The 17,604-nt window shown below is 42.3% G+C and overlaps 1 protein-coding gene across 2 annotated transcripts; it reads left to right on the forward strand.

Moving 5' to 3' along the window:
• Positions 1 to 1,788: 1,788 nt before the first annotated feature.
• On the forward strand, positions 1,789 to 7,451 carry sec22bb (SEC22 homolog B, vesicle trafficking protein b). Of its 2 annotated transcripts, XM_076726985.1 has the most exons (6): positions 1,789 to 1,991; positions 3,244 to 3,255; positions 3,769 to 3,878; positions 3,969 to 4,129; positions 5,349 to 5,495; positions 5,690 to 7,451. In XM_076726985.1, exons 1-6 carry the CDS (start codon positions 1,917 to 1,919, stop codon positions 5,842 to 5,844), a joined length of 660 nt encoding a protein of 219 aa, XP_076583100.1. In that variant the 5' UTR covers positions 1,789 to 1,916; the 3' UTR covers positions 5,845 to 7,451. The 2 variants fall into 2 exon arrangements, with proteins under 2 accessions (XP_076583100.1, XP_076583101.1); XM_076726986.1 differs by lacking the exon at positions 3,244 to 3,255.
• The last annotated feature ends 10,153 nt before the right edge of the window (positions 7,452 to 17,604 follow it).

Below are 17,604 nucleotides of genomic sequence, written 5' to 3' on the forward strand. Positions count from 1 at the left end.
GCTAGTATAGCAACTCGCTGCACCCTGAGACTGAAATCTATCACAGAATGTGTAACCCAGAGATTAAAGAAGCATGTTTGTGACAAGAATGTTGTTGGTTCGATCCCCTGGGGAAAGTGAAAAAAAAAAAAGCTGTGCTTGTCCCTCCCTCATTGTCACTGCTGAGGTGCCCTTAAGCAAAGCTCTAAACCCCAACTACTACAGTGGAGCTGCTCCATGTCCAGCTGTTGAGACTGTGGCTTAATGGTGAGCTTCCAGGTGTGAATGTGTGTCACTGTGCCCGTGTGATCTGGGTGTTTCTGCAAAAGAGAGGCTCCCTCTCAGAGACACCTCCCTGAGTAAACAGAGGTTAAAAAAAATTTGAACTCTTTTATATCCATTTTGAAAGTCCTGTAGACAGAAACGTTGGGGTGTTGGTGCTTAAACTGATGTCTCTGGATGCATCTGTATCTGTGTAATTACTTTACGATTACTAGGATTTCCTTGATAAAGAGATTTTCAGGAGCTATTCTGATTAAACAAAGGTTAATAAAATTAAAAAAACACCCTAAAAAAGCTGTTCTTCCATGAAATATCCAATAAAAGGATACACAGTTTTGATCCTTTATCTAGTTCTTCTCAGTTTATACCATGCCACGAAATGTCAGGTGGGCAGCAGACATGCCGTGTGGCAGACACCGGGGGTCAGTTGCTGTGGGATTGATGTGTCAGGGCTGCAGACTGTGACAGTGACTCCCTGTGGACATGCCACCTGACTCACTCACAAACCACAAGACTGAGAGGTCGTGAAAGGTCTGGCGAGCTGTTGCACGATCTGCAAAGTCCTTTCTTTCTCTCCGCTGTTGTTCCACTTGTTGCTGTCCCATAACTTGGTTATGAGCGCAGACTTAGTTGTGCATTAGTTTCAAAAAGTGTGTATGCGTTGGAAGATGAGTTGCCACAGTGTACATCCACTTCTCATGTAAATTGCTGCTTGCCACATTGTGATCAAGGTAATTCTGTAATTCCATCACCTATTTCCATTTATAGTTTACTGAAAAAGGAGTTAAAGGACATATAATTTAACAGGGAAAAAAAGGCTGCAGTACCAAAAGGGAGAAGTCACTTTCCTCATGTTGAGCGAAGGCTTGCCTCACTGAGGCTTTCCCTGAATGTGAACCATACTGACCCCTGTTGCATACGCTTCACAACTACAACTACTGGATGAACTGACTCATTTCCTGGTATGTGCAGTATCTGACTCATTTTGATCTGTAGTTCCACTGTGTACATGACAATAAAGGTGGAGCAAGAGTGATATCATTCTGTGCAATAAGCAGAGTGGACACGGAAAGGTGTCTTGGAAAAAAGTTGGCTTTACATTCACAATAAAAGCATGTCAGAATTTAATATAGCAGTATGTTTTGTGAACATGGCATAATTTCTGTCTTGACACCAGTAAATAAATAATAAAAACTGCATTGTAACTAATCATTCTTGAACAAATTATCAAATTGATTATCCCAGATTAATTGTAAATTTTAAGATTTCTATATAGCTTTTTTTCTGGTGTTTTTAGTTGCACGTCCTCAGTGGATGGAAACGTCAGATGACAAAAAATGTATTTATCTATTAATTGTCTAGGAAGCCAGAAATATATGTTGTATATGTACACGATAACAATATTTATGATGGCTATAGTAATAATACAATAAGATTTTACAAGTGAAAGTAATGCGGAACTGTGTTTCTGCTACCTCATATCCGCATAACAACAGTACGGACTTATTTAACTGTGACACACAAAGCTCTAGCGTTTCCGGCCAGCTCAGCGCATCAGACCTGTGGTGTTGTCAGCTTCCAGCCTGTCAAACACTGGTCCCAGTTACCTGTAGCGTTTCGCGGGCAGCGGACAAACACCCGGACATTGCGGAGACATGGTGCTGCTGACGATGATCGCTCGGCTGGCTGACGGGCTGCCGTTAGCCGCCTCAATGCAGGAGGACGAGCAGGTTAAAAAAAAAAATTAGCTCTTTTGCCTGTGTGGTCGCTAGCTGTCTGTCTGCTGTTATCACTACAGGCTTCTGCTGTAAATGCCTCTATGTTGTAAACATGCTAGGGTGACACGTTAGCTAACGTGAAGTGCAGCTGTAGGCCTGTACGTGTACCTGTACGTGTACCTGTACGTGTACCTGTACGCAGAGCCAGCCTTTATTTACTTAAAGCAACTGAGTCATTCCTCAGAGTCTTTAAAGAAAAGGCTTCCTGTGTTTCAGCCCTGACCTCATTCACATCCTGTTCCAGTTCATTTGAACTTTGCACAAATTCACCAGGTGGTTAAACCTAACTTGGTGCTCTGCTGCAGCGTCTTTCTGTCCAGGTCAGGTCTTCAGAAACCTCTGCAGTCCACATTCAGACATGTCTTCATGTTGTAGCTGAAACAAAGGGCTGGAAAAGTCGCTTGTTATCAGGTGTGATTGCAGGATTGAGTCAACAACACCTGAGTGAAGGCACTGTGTCACATTAGAGCCTGATCAATATGTTTTTCAGGGTTTAGCTTGTCATACAGATATTTGTGTATATACATGATTGTCAGTAATTAGTGAGAAATTTTACAGAAGTGTCAAAGATATATTTGACATAAATTAGAAACATGGTCTTTAATACACAAGTTGACCAGCGGAGGCATTGACATGTTTCTAGACTCATCTAGACTCTATGGTTCCACTCAGTAAGTGCTATCAAAATGTTATGTGTTTATGTTTTAAAAACTGAATACAGGCTAACGTATTGGTAATTTGTTTATGTCGATGTTGGCCTCAAAACTCCAGTATCTGTTTTTTCTTCAGGCAAAGATGCTGTTTACTGTTTACTTATCTTGGTTGAAACATCTTCTGAATAAAATGCTGACTGTATTAAGTCGTAGAGTGTATTGTTATATATCGCTCAGCAGTTTTGAATGTAAGATTTGTTTTGTTGATGCAACTCAACGACGATACAACTATATTGTGGCTCTGCCGTCTCCTCTTTACTCATTGATTTTACATCCCAGTGACGTCACAAACGTTTGGGTTTTCCCCCTGATTGCTCGCTTTGACTGTATCCGGTTGAATGATACTGTCTGACGTGGCCTGGGACACCAGTGTAAACGTATGAAAGCCGATAAAAATGGATGCCATTGTGACATGTTGTTTTATTATGTTTGAGCATGACTTACCAGGAGTCTAACATCTTTCCCTCGCTCTCTTATTTGCTTTCAAAAAGGGAAGTGAAAAGGTTTGTTGTGTCTCTGCTCTGTGCTTCAACATCATACGTGTTTCTGTGATGCCACAGTGTTGCTGTAAACAATAATGTGCAAGAGTCAACAAAGCCCGATAAGTGAATGCCTTCCACCATAAACAACAGATCACAGCTGCTGTTTGTTCTGTTTTCAAGCATCGCCTTCAGTCTCAGATGTAGCATCACACTGCCAAGTCTGTCTGCGGCCTTTTCTGCCAACTATTCATTTTCAGCACACTTTAAAAGGGCAAGAAATCAACACCATCAAGGGAAATAGTGTGAAATCTGGACTGCAGGTGTTGCTATTTCTGTCTGTCTTGTCAAGCACTGAAGCAAGTAACCACATTCAAATTTTTGTCATTTGTCTGCTGCTAACAGTGAAATCTGCTTGTGAATCCGACCTGCAAAAGTCAGTTTCTTGCCCTAAACACCGTGTTTTGTGTGTGAGATGTGAGCGAGTCGTGTGGTAACTGCTGTTTTTGTTTTTTGTTTTTTTTGTGGTGTGTTTAGTTGGGTCGGGACCTTCAGCAGTATCAGAGTCAAGCTAAGCAGCTCTTCAGGAAGCTCAATGAGCAGAGTCCCACACGCTGCACTTTAGAGGCTGGATCCATGGCATTTCAGTGAGTACGAGACAGATCCTGCATCCATCCGTGCATGAGCTGCTCAGACCAACTTTCAGTTCTCATGACATCTTTACGTTCTCCTTGCAGCTATTTTATAGAGAAAGGTGTGTGCTACCTCGTGCTGTGTGAAGCCAGCTTTCCCAAGAAGCTGGCCTTTGCTTACCTAGAAGACCTGCAGGCAGAGTTTCATGAGCAGCATGGAAAGAGGGTCCCCACAGTGTCCCGGCCCTACTCCTTCATTGAATTTGGTAAGAAGAACCGGGAAGAGCCAGGAGCAGCTCACTGGTTGTAGCATACTGTGATTTTAATAGATAATATTCTACATATATCCATATCTATATATCTATTTTTTGTAAAGGCATTGGAAAAACTATTATGGGCCATGATAACAATATGGTGGATCGGTGCATAGCTAATAAAACCCTGATTCAAAAAAAGTTTAATGCTGTGCAAAACAAAAATAAAACAGATTGTGATAATTTGTTAATCCCTTTTAACATACACTCAATTGAAAACAGTAAAAAGACAATATATTTAGTGTTTCATGTTAAATATCTGCTTATTCTGAGTTTGATGCAGCAACATGTTTCAAACATGTTGGGACAGGAGCAACTCAAGACTGAGAAAGATGTGGAATGTTCCAAAAACACCTGTTTGGAACATTCCACAGGTAATCAGGCTCATTGGTAACAGGTGATAGTATCATGATTGGGTATGAAAGGGGCATCCTGGAAAGGCTCAGATGCTCACAAGCGAGGATGGAGAGAGGTTCACCACAGTTTGTTTGCAGATGCCTGTCTTATATTTTTATTTACGTTTAACAAGTCACAGTTTTGGGTTATGAAGCAGTTAAAAAAGTGAGAATATTTGGTCTGTTTTGTACGTCTTCAGGCTTAAAACTATAAAGATCCTTGCAGTGAAAATCCACTGCAAGTAGAAAATCATGCAGCACTGCCTCCACCTCTGTCAGCTTGTTGCTGTGGGCTACATCTCACCGGCCCACCACCGCATCACAGCTTTTTGGCAAGTCACAACCGAGCCTCCAGGCTGATTTGGCTCTCAGTTCCAACTTTACATTTTTTAACTTAGGACTCATTTTTCTTCATCATCTCTGGTCAATTCTGCACCAGTCGCTGACCCTCCACATAGCACGCTGACAACCTGCCGGTCCACATTGCAAACTTCATTGGAAATTATGAGGATTCAAAGGTCATTTAAAAAATTTGAATCTGTATTTTCAAGCCCCTGATTCATGACAGATTGAGTTCATTTAAAAAATAAAAACAATTGATGGGGGAAACTTTCGATATATGTCATTAACTTTGAAAACAATGTTACTTGCATCCCATAGAAAATCAGTGGGAGCGAGCTCAAACCCTGCTCTGCATTAAGTGGACCTTCTGACAGTCATCGACATCATTTACGTTCCATTAACTGCTTTTATTTTTTCTGCCACTCCCTCAACAGACACCTACATCCAAAAAACCAAGAAGTCGTACATCGACAGCCGAGCGAGAAGGAATCTGGGCAGCATCAACACGGAGCTCCAGGACGTACAGAGGATCATGGTGGCTAACATCGAGGAGGTGCTGCAGAGAGGAGAGGCTCTCTCTGGTAAGTCCACGTGATCTCTCAGCTCAGACTAATGCAGTGTGTCTGTCTGAATGACCATCCAGATAACAGGATGCTCTCAGATTCATTGATTTTTCTCCTTTTCTCTGTCGCTCCCTCCTCCTTTTTCCACACCTCTCCTTCCCTCATTTGTCTTGAACTCCTGCTCCCTCTCCTCCGGCCTCTCCTCCCTACAGCGCTAGACTCCAAGGCCAGCAACCTGTCCAGCCTGTCAAAGAAGTACAGGAGCGACGCCAAGTATCTGAACACCCGCTCCACCTATGCCAAGCTGGCAGCCGGCGGTGTCTTTTTCATCATGCTCATTGTCTATGTGCGCTTCTGGTGGCTCTGAGGGAGAACAGAGGAGAAGAGGAAGGAGGTATTGAAGTGGAAAATGAGCTGCACAGAGTCTGCAGACACTAAGAAGCTGTCACCTTCGACTAAAAACAGAATCCCTGCTCTTAATAAGACTTTACAGACATACCACCGCCCATTTTGTTCTCGCCTGTCCATGGATGTGTGATCTGAATATAAATGATGTCATAATACATAGTTTTATTCTTAACAATTACACAGTAGTGTGCAAGTAGTTGCCCTGGAGATAGGTTAAGAGGAAATGAGTGAATGCGTGTGCGTGTGGGTTGATTGATTTTGTTTTTGAAGGCGATTTTCGGTGATTGGTTTTGAAGTGTGGAGGAAAAATGAAGAGAAAAAGAAATTTCCTGTGTCGTGACCTTTCCAAAGCTGTACTGTACTGTAACAGGACCGATTTAATCTTGTAATATGTCTGATAACACAAAAGAGAGCAAAGAAAAAAAAAAAAAAAATCACATAGCTTTGTTTATCCCGAGCGCGTCGTATGAGGATCTCCGTTCACTAACATGATAATCATAATAGTAATGGCTTGACAGGCCAGTAAGTACAACAGTTAAAAGTATTTGGAAAACATTCATTCTTCGGCAGTTGAACGGGCTCAGCAGCAACGAAGGAACTGTAATTTAAGTTCACTGTTTTTTTTTGTTTTTTAAATATTGTATGAAGACTTGCAAAATGCTATTTCACCCGTTTCTGATTCAACAGATGTTTTCACCGTTATGGATGTCAGTGACCCTATAAGGGACTGTACAACAATTATTGGAGGGCTGTCAGGAAAAGGGGCGAGTAATTTGTTTTTGTGAAAGGGAAAAGGAGGGAGTCGTTTAGTTCCACTCGCCCCAAATTTAGATTTCAGCGTTCCCTTGTGAGAGTGTTCCCTTTGTGAGACTAAACATTTAAGAACAACAATCCTCATGTCATGTTTTTATGTTTTTCCCATCACACTCAGTATGACCAATATGTTAATTATGAGAAACACAATATAAGTTAAAAGTATCCTATAAAGTCAGCCTGTATTATAATTTTAACCTTTTAGTTTCTCACTTTTAGTCTCTTTAGCCCAAAATAGAAAGTAGCTGTTTGCCGTAACTTCTAGTACATGTATGAGAGAAATGTATTATTCCAGTTTCATATTGAGGTTTATGTTAGATTATAAATCTGATCTCAAATCATTCATGCTTTTTTTTTTTTTTTTCTTTCAAAGGACAGAGCCCAAAGAAATGTCTAAAAACACTGAGGAGGGCCTTGTTTTTAAAAAAGCTAAATATAATTTTTGCCCTTATAATTTTTGTACAGTCCCTAACCTGACCTCAACAGAGTGTGTCCACCTTCCCTTTATGCTCTCTTCCACCGTGACTGTGTGGACCAGCTCCTTTCTGTTAGCAGGTGTTTAAAAAAAGGAAAAAAAAGGGTGTCTGGTCCTTTTATTTTGTATAAAGTTTACACTTGTAGGCTCAATTTGAAAGTGGATTCAGGCTGAGAGTCACGGGTGCGTTCGGCCGCCGACGTCTGCTCACGGCTGGAAAGGACACCTTCTCTTTTTCTGTTCTGTCTGCTATCTATGAATAAAATCATTTGCACAAATGCTCGCTGTCAGATGACCTTTAGCTGAACTGATGACTATCAGGTGCTCTTCAACAGGGGATGCAAATAGACATGCTGGCTTTATAAATACATGTACACAACTTCAAACACTAATTACTATTATATGAGCCTGTTCTTAAACAGTGGAGATACAACAAGAAAGTGATCTGAGTGGTTATCTAAGAGAGGAACTTCTAACACAGAAGTTAGTCTCATCTAAACAGAATCAGCTTAATTAATTGTTTACAGATACAAGGAGTTTGACATGCAGCTAAAAACAAGCACAACAAAGCTGAATAATGAACATGTAATACTTAATGCAATAGATTACATGAAGAAGGTGGGTGTATATGCACACATATATGTCTATATACAGAATACGGCATGCTTAGGTTGTATTTGTCGATGATGAAAAACTTCAACCTGTTAAATGTTTGTAACAGTATAATTGACATTGAATGTGACATTGAATGTGACATTTAACCTTTAAAACAGGTTTTCTTTTCTCCGTCTGAGTAATGTACAGTATGCAAAAGACTTCCAGGAAAACATAAGTCTAGACATAAACGGGGAAAAACATAAATTAAAAAAACTCATAGCCAACACCAAGTTCTGAGTAGGAAACTCAGTGAGTCACAGGGCACTGCCACTTATTGTGTAATTACATTATTTTGATCAAGATATTTCTTTCGTATCTATAAAAGGTTTCAATGGAAAAAAGGAGCTGCAGGCAGTCAGTGTCATTTCCACAGCTACTGTTTTGTAATTTTCCAGAAATAGTTAAACTTTACCCTCTTTTTCATGGTGTTTGCCACCATAAAGTCTGGCGATCCCACTCTTGACCAGCAGGTAGAGTGCTTTGCTCATTGTTGCGCTGATGCAGCTGAAAAAAGAAAAAAAAAGGCTCAAAATCTCCCTGACTTGCAACTTCTGCTGCTGACAGCGGGCCTCCTGCTAGCTGAGCTCCAAATCATAGGTTAGTTTTAAAAGATGGGGGAAAAAAATACAGGCTGCAGCTTCTGGGGTAAGAAGCTCTGTTTGCACATGACAGTAAATGCAGCAACTCCCAGCAGCACTTTACAGAGCATCAGTCTGATTCTTCAACTTTACATAGAACAGGAAATGTTAGAGAAAAAATGAGAAGCAGCAGAGGGTAGCGTGCCAAAAACAAAACCACAGGGCACATGCTAACCTTTTCACCTCTCTAGGGAAGCGGGTATTTGTGAGTTCGGCCTCAGTTGTGATAAAAAGTTATCTTGCTTTGCAATCCTGTTTCACTAAAACGGCTTTCGTTGCCTGAAAGATGGTTTTTGCAAACCTTCCTTTTCTTTTTTTCAGCAGCCTCTGCTGTCGATTACCTGTGCTGTCACGTGTGACGCTGTGCTCGTATTTGTGGCCTTGTCTATCCTGTGTGTCTTCTGTCAGTTTCGGTCATACTCTATAAATTTGTCACCATTTGCTCAGTCAGTCACTCTCATCTAAACCTCTAAAACTGACACGTTAAAGTAGGAACCCTTGAATTTCCTGTTGTATGTGTATTTTAAACACCGTCATCATTTTACCTTCAAAAATTTTGGTGAAGTCAAGAAACAAGGAAGAGAAACTTGATGGTTAAAAGTGTAAAATCCATGTGTGTGATTCTGTGTGTGTAAATGTCACAGCAAGGACAACACACCCCTCTCTCACTCCAGCCCTTTCTCTCCTTCCTCTGCATGTTACCATAGCAGCGGCGAGTGTGTGACAGTCATGTGAAAACGAAGCTGATTGGATTAAAATACTTTGTGTGATCAGGGGTCAGGAATACGGCGCATGTACTAAACACACACAGGCTGATTTAAACACACAGACTGACCCACAAACAGAGACAACCTTGGATAGAAAGGTTGCACTGCCTTCTGCACATTTATCAGTTTTCAAGAACAAAACCTGTGGTGTGTGTTGTTGCCCACTTATATTAGCCTATCTATCTTGATTAAATTTCCTGTCAAGACAGAAACACAACCACAAAGACCGTCCACCCACACTCGACTTCTCCTGAGTCTTGTGCAATCTTAAAGAAACAGGACATTAAACCAACGTGACCTTGACCCCAACCTTCACCTCCAGCCACTTCATCTCAAAGTCACTGGAACAGTCGAGCATGCAAATTCAGACGCAGCGAGAGAGTTTCCGTCATGAAACAGTAACTTCACGAGCAGATGACTTGCAGATTCATTGATTGTTCCGCAGTGTGGCCTTTGTCCACTGAACCTCAATGATATCATCTCATTAATGGGAGGCACACATGTTTGAATGGGGTCTGACCCGCTGCACCCTGACAGCTCCATCTCCTCCCCCGAGGGAGTAGAGGCTGAGGAAACCTCGATCTCTGACAGGATGTGATAAAAAAGAAACAAAAAGACGCCCGCAGACAAGCTAACCAACACACTAAAAATCACAGAGTTAAAAACTAACCCAGTTTGGACCAGTATAGCACAGATACAATAGTGGGCTAATTTTACCCAGTAATAATGGGCTGTTCTGAGCACAAGCACTGCCTCAAATTCAGCATTAGTTGCTCAAAACAATGTGCATATGACATTCAATACTGCAATCAGCATATGGTGGCATCTAAGTTTAAAAGAGCTTATAACAACTCACAACCTTAGTTTATTTAGAAAACTATGCTAGCAATTCTGTAGCTAAATGCTAACGTTAGCATGCTAACAGGGTCACAGTGACAATGCTAACATGCTAATGCTAAGCAGCAGGTATAATCTTTGCCATGTTCACCATTTAGCGTGTCAGCATGCTAACAGTCGCTAATAGCACTATACATAAAGTGCAGCTGAGGCTAATGGGAATGGGAGCAGTACTGCAGGTATTGGACAAACAGGAATTTTGAACTGATATCTTATGGCCATAGATGAAATGTCAGAGGATCAAGGTTTCCACAATTCATCCTCTTCTGACTGTGAATGTCTGTACCAGATTTCTTGGCAATCCATCTAGTTGTTGAGATATTTCACTCAAAAACACACACATGAACCTGCTGGTGGCCCCAGTGAGAAAGTCAGACGATCAGCAGAGTAACTGGGATTCATCGTCCGCGGACCATTAATGTATATAGGCTACAAAATTTCCAAAAAGTAAACTGATCTGATTATCAGACCGCTGGTTTCTTACTGTACATATTGTAGTGTGGTGGGAGGGCACAGTCAGATGTGGACCACAACAAGGGAAGTTGTTTCCATCCTGCCATCTCTAATGGCCATGATAAAAACATGTTCCATCCCATATCAAACCAGCTTCCCACCTCATCCCAGCTGCTTCCCCTGTCTCCTCTCCTTCATCTTCTTCCCTCAAACTCCCATCTAACCCAATCAGAGCAAAGGGAAGCTGCGGAGACAGCAGCTGTATGGCAGAGGAGAGGGTCATAAAATACAGAGGGCCGAAAGAGGAAGTCAAGGGACCTGGTGAGTTATTGCCCAGCAAACGTACACACCGGGTCCTGGGAACTGGGAACTTCTCACAGGGGGGGTCAGTGTGCAGTGTTTTCCACAGGCCTGGACCTGCTCTGCACTCTGTGTACTCTTTATCACCTCATCCCAGACCGATGATGACACCTCGCACCCTGCCGTCGTAATACTGCGAGAGTCTATTTAAAAAAGACTTAACTCTGTAATAAAACTGATGTAATAAATTAGCCTTTTTTTCCCAGCACTGCATACATACCCACATCTCATAGTGAGTGATAGAATCGCCCTTTGGGTGGGTAAGAATACGCCAGACACAAAAACAGGATATAAGGTGGGAAGAGAGAAATGTGAGAGAAAGCAAGACAGAGGAGGAACAAAGGACGTTCAGATACGTAAATGTATGTCACACCGGGAGAGATGCTTTGTAGAACCGTGAGTCAACGCCTGATGAGAAACACACCTCTGATACACTCAACTGTTTTTCACTGAAATTCTGAAAACAGCCGAGATTAATATTCTAATGTACCTAACAGTTGAAGGTAAATATGTTTCTCTCGATTCCCAGCATTACCTATTCATCTCTCCATTTCTTCAGGCAGATAACATTGTTGGTTTATTAATAGCGTCACATTTCACACACACACACACACACACACACACACACACACACAAAGCTGGGTTGTGCGTGTGACAAAGTGAGGGCTCAAGTGTGAATTCCAGCCATGCCTGTCTTTTAGCAGCTTGTGAATTTATGATACAATTAACCCTGGAAGATATGCAGAGCACACTCACTTCACACTCTCTATAACTTTCAGCGTGTGAGTTAAACACACAAATATGCAGAGAAAAACAGGGTCAGCACACATGTTGTGAATTGAGCACGGAGAATATGCACAAACACATGCCCAGCCAGGGATAGACAAACCGTTCACCAAATGATGTCAGACTAAAGGTAGAATTTTTGAAATATTTTTCCTTACATGTGCATGTTTCAAATGATTTGAAGCTCGTTTTCTCGTTGCAGGTCATCCGTGTTTTGTCTGTATTTGTATTAACTGTGTCATTCATGCACCTGATAACTCACATGCATTATTTTAATATCTTTTAGTACCACTTCTCCTCTCTGTCCCGCGCCTGGCGTTCTCATCCCATCCGCGTGGTAAACATCATGGACTGCGGCAGATTAGTTTGACCTGCTGCACCCTCGGGCCTCAGGGGGCCAGGGCACGATGACGGAGGGTCTAAATGTGCGTGTCAGTATTTTTGTGTGTTTATGTACTGCAGCTGGTGCACGCACAGCTACGCTCGTGTGCATGCATCTGTACTTGAATGTGCGTCCCCACGATTGAGACGACCTTGGGTGGGAGTTGGCAGGAGGTCGTGGTGTTAACTTCAGGTCCCACCGACTCCCACCATCTAAACATACCTCCACCCTCAAAGCGGTCAACAACAACCAGTCCAAGATGTTTCGTCTCCACCATAAAGTCATTTAAAACACATCATTGTTCATACTTAGAGTTGGTGAAGGGTGTTTAGTGCCTTGTCAAATATTCATTGCAAGATAATTCAGGGTTTAGGTTACATAAGAGTCATATGCTCATTTTGGGTTAATCTGGCCCCCTGCCACAGCGCAGCGACCATAATTTGGTCAATAACTTTTCCACATTGAATTCTATCCATCATACTATTTGTGATTCCTTCACTGAATTATAGGTTGTAGGAGACATCCAAAACTAACTGCAAGCTATAGAGATAGCTCAAGATGTGACACCAGATGCTCTTTTGTGAGACATGTTTTTGGGTCTAGTGTTATATCCATTCAGTTGCAGCGCTGTTTCCGCATTTAAATATTTAATCATTTACACCTTTATTTTATTTTTAGCTCCATATTTGCTTCCTGCTGCAGACAGTAAAACTATATTCATCCCAGAGGCACAGTTGTATACGACTGTTAGATGACTGATTGCTCTCTGCAAATGAGAATTTTGCACACGTCTGTGTGCATGTTGTCTGTGTGTGCGTATTTGAAATCCTGTCAAAGCATTCAAATCTGTTTCCTCATCAGCCCCAGTGTTACTTAAAGGCAACACAAACTGTAATGTGTTTTTAGCTTTAGGACTTGCTCCTCTGCATAAAAAACTACTGTAAGTCAACTCTAAATCATCCATTGTGTGGTGATCACAGCTGAGTCCTGTGTTAGCGAGGCTCAAGGGTAATTGAGAGCACCAGCAGTGATAATGCCAGTGTACAACGCTGATATGCCAGTTAGGCCATATGCTTTAATTTGTCCTGAGGTTGTTTGTGACTGAGGGAGTTGGGAAGTGTGGTGGTGTTATGTATGTGTGTGTGTGTGTGTGTGTGTGTGTGAGAGAGAGTGTGGGTGGGGAGTATAAACCTTGCAGAACCCAGATGACACTGCTGGAGCCGTTATTTTCCCACAGTGCAATATAAATAGACTGCTAGTGTGGGGTGACGGTGGGCAGGCAGGGGCGCTCAAGGGAGGATCCCATCCACACACAACAGCACATTCCTGTCCACCTGGCCCTGCCAGAGCCGCAGGTCACCTTACAGGAGGTGTTCACACACGCATACACACCCACCTCCTCCTCACACCTTTCCTTCATCACCTGTTTCCTCACCTCTCTGCCAACTCCCCTCTTCTCCTCATCAGGGACTCCTTGGCTGAGGCCTCTACCCACACCACGCTCGGTCACGTCGGCCCTCGCGCTCGCTGACTCTCCACCTTTGACCACTGTGGAACGCCATGACGCACACGTTCGCGCACATACACCATCTTGATTTCTCACACTCACAAAATGCCTGCTTTCCTTGAGGACCCTGAGAACTGCGAAAACACCATAATACTGTGACACATACCATATGTCCAAAGCTACAGGGTATCACCAACTATTGATATCTGCTGGAGGTGGTGATTTAGTTTTTTTTCTTGTTTTGCTTGACGTCTGCAGTGTGACGCTGTTGGCTAACTGATGGAGGTTTACAAAGTCATCCATCAGCTTGACGATCAATCAAATGGCAACCTCAGTGCAATGTTAATGAACTGTAAGGTCACAGTAAATCAGTCTTGAGCGATTACATGCAACTATAAATTCTGTATCTGTGGCTATTCTGCAGTTTAATAGTTTACAATAAAACTCGGGCCAGTAAAAAAAAAAAAACCTTACTCAGGTATGTTTACTTTCTCTTAAAATGATCCCATGTCCAGCCAAGTAAATGATTACACAGATTTAGTGCTGATTTGTGTGCTTCTTTAATTTATGTGTGCATTATCTCCCCCGGTGTTGACATTTGACTCATATAACCTCTAGTTCACACAGGAAAATGAGTTACTGTGATTAAATACTTGGAAACTCTTTTATCAGTTCTGCATCTCTCTGTAAATTAGACACCATGCGGCTTCTTATCTTGATGACCCTGTTCGAATGGCCAAACTTTTCCTGTTGATGCTTGTGTCGAGGAGATCTGAAACTCACCTCATCTGATATGCTCTGATCAATATATATCCATGGATCTTTCAGCCTTTTACAGAGCGTGGACTGCTTCTCTTACAGCAGTTGAAACAAGTCAGTGAAAGGAGGTGATAATCAACCCTAAATATACCCCCTTTAGCTTCCTGTCCCCTAGATCTGCTTACACAGTAAAGATGACATTGGAGAGACGATGCTTCCGGCACAACATGTGCAAAAAGCCCGATGAGGACCCAGGGGGCATCAAAACTTCACACCCGACGCTCGAGGTCCATGAATGCCTCATCTCAGCGAAGCCAGCACAAAATGCCTGCTTGTCAACACTTGTGTTAACTAAACTTGATCTCGGTGAAGCATACATAGATGCATTAAAGGTTAACAGCATGGTTAGCATGACGCTACGGTGCAAAAAGTGTAATTATAAGGATAAAGTGTCTCTGGGGTGCATAGAAACATCCAGAAGCAATGAACCTGCCTCAGTTATATGTACAACTGTTAGCAAATCAGTTGCCACAGCCGGGAAAAGTGAATCAGTCCTTGCCACATCTAATTATAGAAAGGCATCATATATACACTTCATACTGCCTCCGCTGCCTGCCATCCTAGAACGTAAAGGCCGGGTGACTTCTTAAATGACAGGCGCTGATTTGGTTTCCCATGGCTATCACACTGGGGAAAGAAGGCGTGTTTATGGTTAAGGGGAGTGCACAAGAACACACAGACACACACACACTGTCTCTAGTGTAATCAGTCATTAATCTGCCCCCTGAACACCATGTTCTGCAGTATAAATCTACTGGCAGACAGCTGGAGTCACTCTGACTGATGAGCTCCAAATCAGTGTGAAGAGCCCCAACGGTGATGAAAGTGGTTCTCCCACCAGCATGGCAGAGGTCGATGGCTCTGATCCAGGCCGAGTTTTATTACTCCTCTGCGGTATACCTGACCCACAAAAAACTAATACTCGTGCAGCCAAGCCAAAAATGTTCAGTGTTAAAGTCCTGATAACACACCCATTGATTTCCTTTGCTTCCTGGCAGCATTTACAGCTAATTAATCTGGTTTTAAACGTTCAGTTCTACCAGAACTGCAATTATATGACCTTTAGGTGTTTTTGCCATATCAATCTGGAGTTGGGGTTGTCGATGCATTCACACAAAAGTGGTTAAAGGGGATTTAGAGCATCGGTGAGACTGAGCTTTCCCAACACTTTGTTTTCCGATGCTTTATTTTTCTTCGTTGAAACTGTGTCAGGCTTCTGTGTTAGAAGTCTTTCATCTGCGCAATGGCAAAGAGGAACTAATCAGCGTTTTCTGCTCACGAGGCAGATCCACACCCTTTCTCACCCCATGTTTCCTAAACTATATAAGCCCACATCTGGAGTGACATCATTAGGAAAACAGTGCTGCAGACAAAGCGATCCTCTGATGTGATTTATATCACATTACTACTGGATCACATGACCACTGGTTTTACTATGAAATAAGAGATTATCAAAGTGTAATAGGAGAAATTCTGTATTGAATGAATTACCTCACAATCATGTGGAAAAAGACGCAGGGATAACTCAGAAAGCGACGCATCTGCGGCAGTGGATTTATATGTTTTGGTGATAGATAAGAAGAATAAGCAAACACAAGACGTGGTTTATCAACAAAAACAGCATCTGACCAAATGCCTGAACAGCGTTTGTTGTGGTGCCAGCACCTGACGCCCAACCACGCATGGAGAGCAAGAGCTTGACATTGGCCACAGCAACAAAAGCATTGTCAGTACGGACCCCTGAGGAGATCAATTTGCTCCCCCTGTTTCCAGGCCTTTCAGCAGGGTTGAATAGAGGACAGAGGGCCGGTCGCAGCAGCAGGAGGCTCGGCAGTGTTTCTCTAACGGGGTGTAAAGACAAACAAATCACTGGGATGAGACGTGGGCTTGTTATTGTGACGAGCCAGTGATTCACACCTGGATCACTCAGGATGATAAGGGATAATTAGTTTGGGATTACCGTGGTCACTAACAGTTTAGAGAGATTGAGTGAGTGTGCATGAGAGAGAGGGAGTTTAAAGGGCAGCGTTTGAGATACTAAAGCTCACTTTGCTCTAAATGAAACAATGACGTGATTAAAGACGGATCAACTGTTGTGAAATGCTTTTCTTATAAAAAGCCTGCCATCATTATCCAGAGCATGTGATGTCTTTCTTTGACGAGTCAAAAGGTGCTGGAACCAAAACTGTTTTTCATTTTTCCTTCAAAAAATGACTAATTGATTGACTGACTCATTAACTGATTATTTCTGCTCCAGTGATAAAATGATTAATTACAATCTATTCCACTGGCTAGTTATGGTACTGTCTTTCTCTTCTCTTTTTTCAGTGTTTGAATATGACTCCACCCAATTAGTCCCATAAGAACACTTAACATGCAGAATGGAACTAATGCAGTGGGAAAGTGGTGGCTTACCTGAAACCTGCAGGTAGACACAGAAATGGAAAACTCACCTTGATCCACTCACCTGTCTATGCTCAGTCTTCCCTGTCATTCCCAAAATCGTGTATTAGTCTTAAATAACGACATGCATGCAAAGTTAAAATGACTTAGGCGTATGAAACGTATATCTAGGTGGTTTTGAACGTCACTATAAGTCACTATAAGTCATTGTTCACCCACCTTTTTGTCTGCCTCTGCAAAGTCTCTCACAGCCAACAGTCTCGTGGACATAAATTACCTGTAAACTTGAAGGCTCTAGACCTGAGCCCCGGCACACAGCCTGGCTTTAACAATCATAGTACCGAGAAAAAAAAGAAGAAAAAAAAAAACGAGTAGGTGTTAAACATATATCGGGAAAAAACGTGCAGTTCATGGGAGAGAAGAAAAAAAAAAGGCATCACTGAACGGGTTAATTTTGAGTCATACCAGGCTCCGAGACGTAGAAAAATGAGAAAAAAAATTCCTCCGCCGCGCGACGCAGAGAAAGAAAACTTTAACTTCTGCTGTGTTTGTGTGTTGTGTCCGTGGTAAAAAAAAATCACATGCTGAGTAAAGGGTCATCTCTAAAGCGGTGACACACAAATGTGATTTAGATATAAGATTTTAACGAGTTTTTAACCGTCTTTTCAGCCCGACGATAGATCCCCACTGACTTCGGCGGAAGGATATGGGTTTGTGTGTGTTGGCTCGCAGTGACTTCAGTGACTGGTGAACTCCGAGAGG

This window comes from Chaetodon auriga, chromosome 3 (genome assembly GCF_051107435.1).
Source record: "Chaetodon auriga isolate fChaAug3 chromosome 3, fChaAug3.hap1, whole genome shotgun sequence".
Classification (NCBI taxonomy): domain Eukaryota; kingdom Metazoa; phylum Chordata; class Actinopteri; order Chaetodontiformes; family Chaetodontidae; genus Chaetodon; species Chaetodon auriga.

What these genes read in the sequence shown, in the direction of transcription:
- sec22bb (XM_076726985.1), top strand. Translation starts at nt 1,917, where the DNA reads ATGGTGCTGCTGACGATGATCGCTCGGCTGGCTGACGGGCTGCCGTTA. An exon ending in CTACTCCTTCATTGAATTTG is followed by an intron (nt 4,130 to 5,348) that starts GTAAGAAGAACC and finishes CTCCCTCAACAG; the next exon opens with ACACCTACATCCAAAAAACC. An exon ending in GAGAGGAGAGGCTCTCTCTG is followed by an intron (nt 5,496 to 5,689) that starts GTAAGTCCACGT and finishes TCCTCCCTACAG; the next exon opens with CGCTAGACTCCAAGGCCAGC.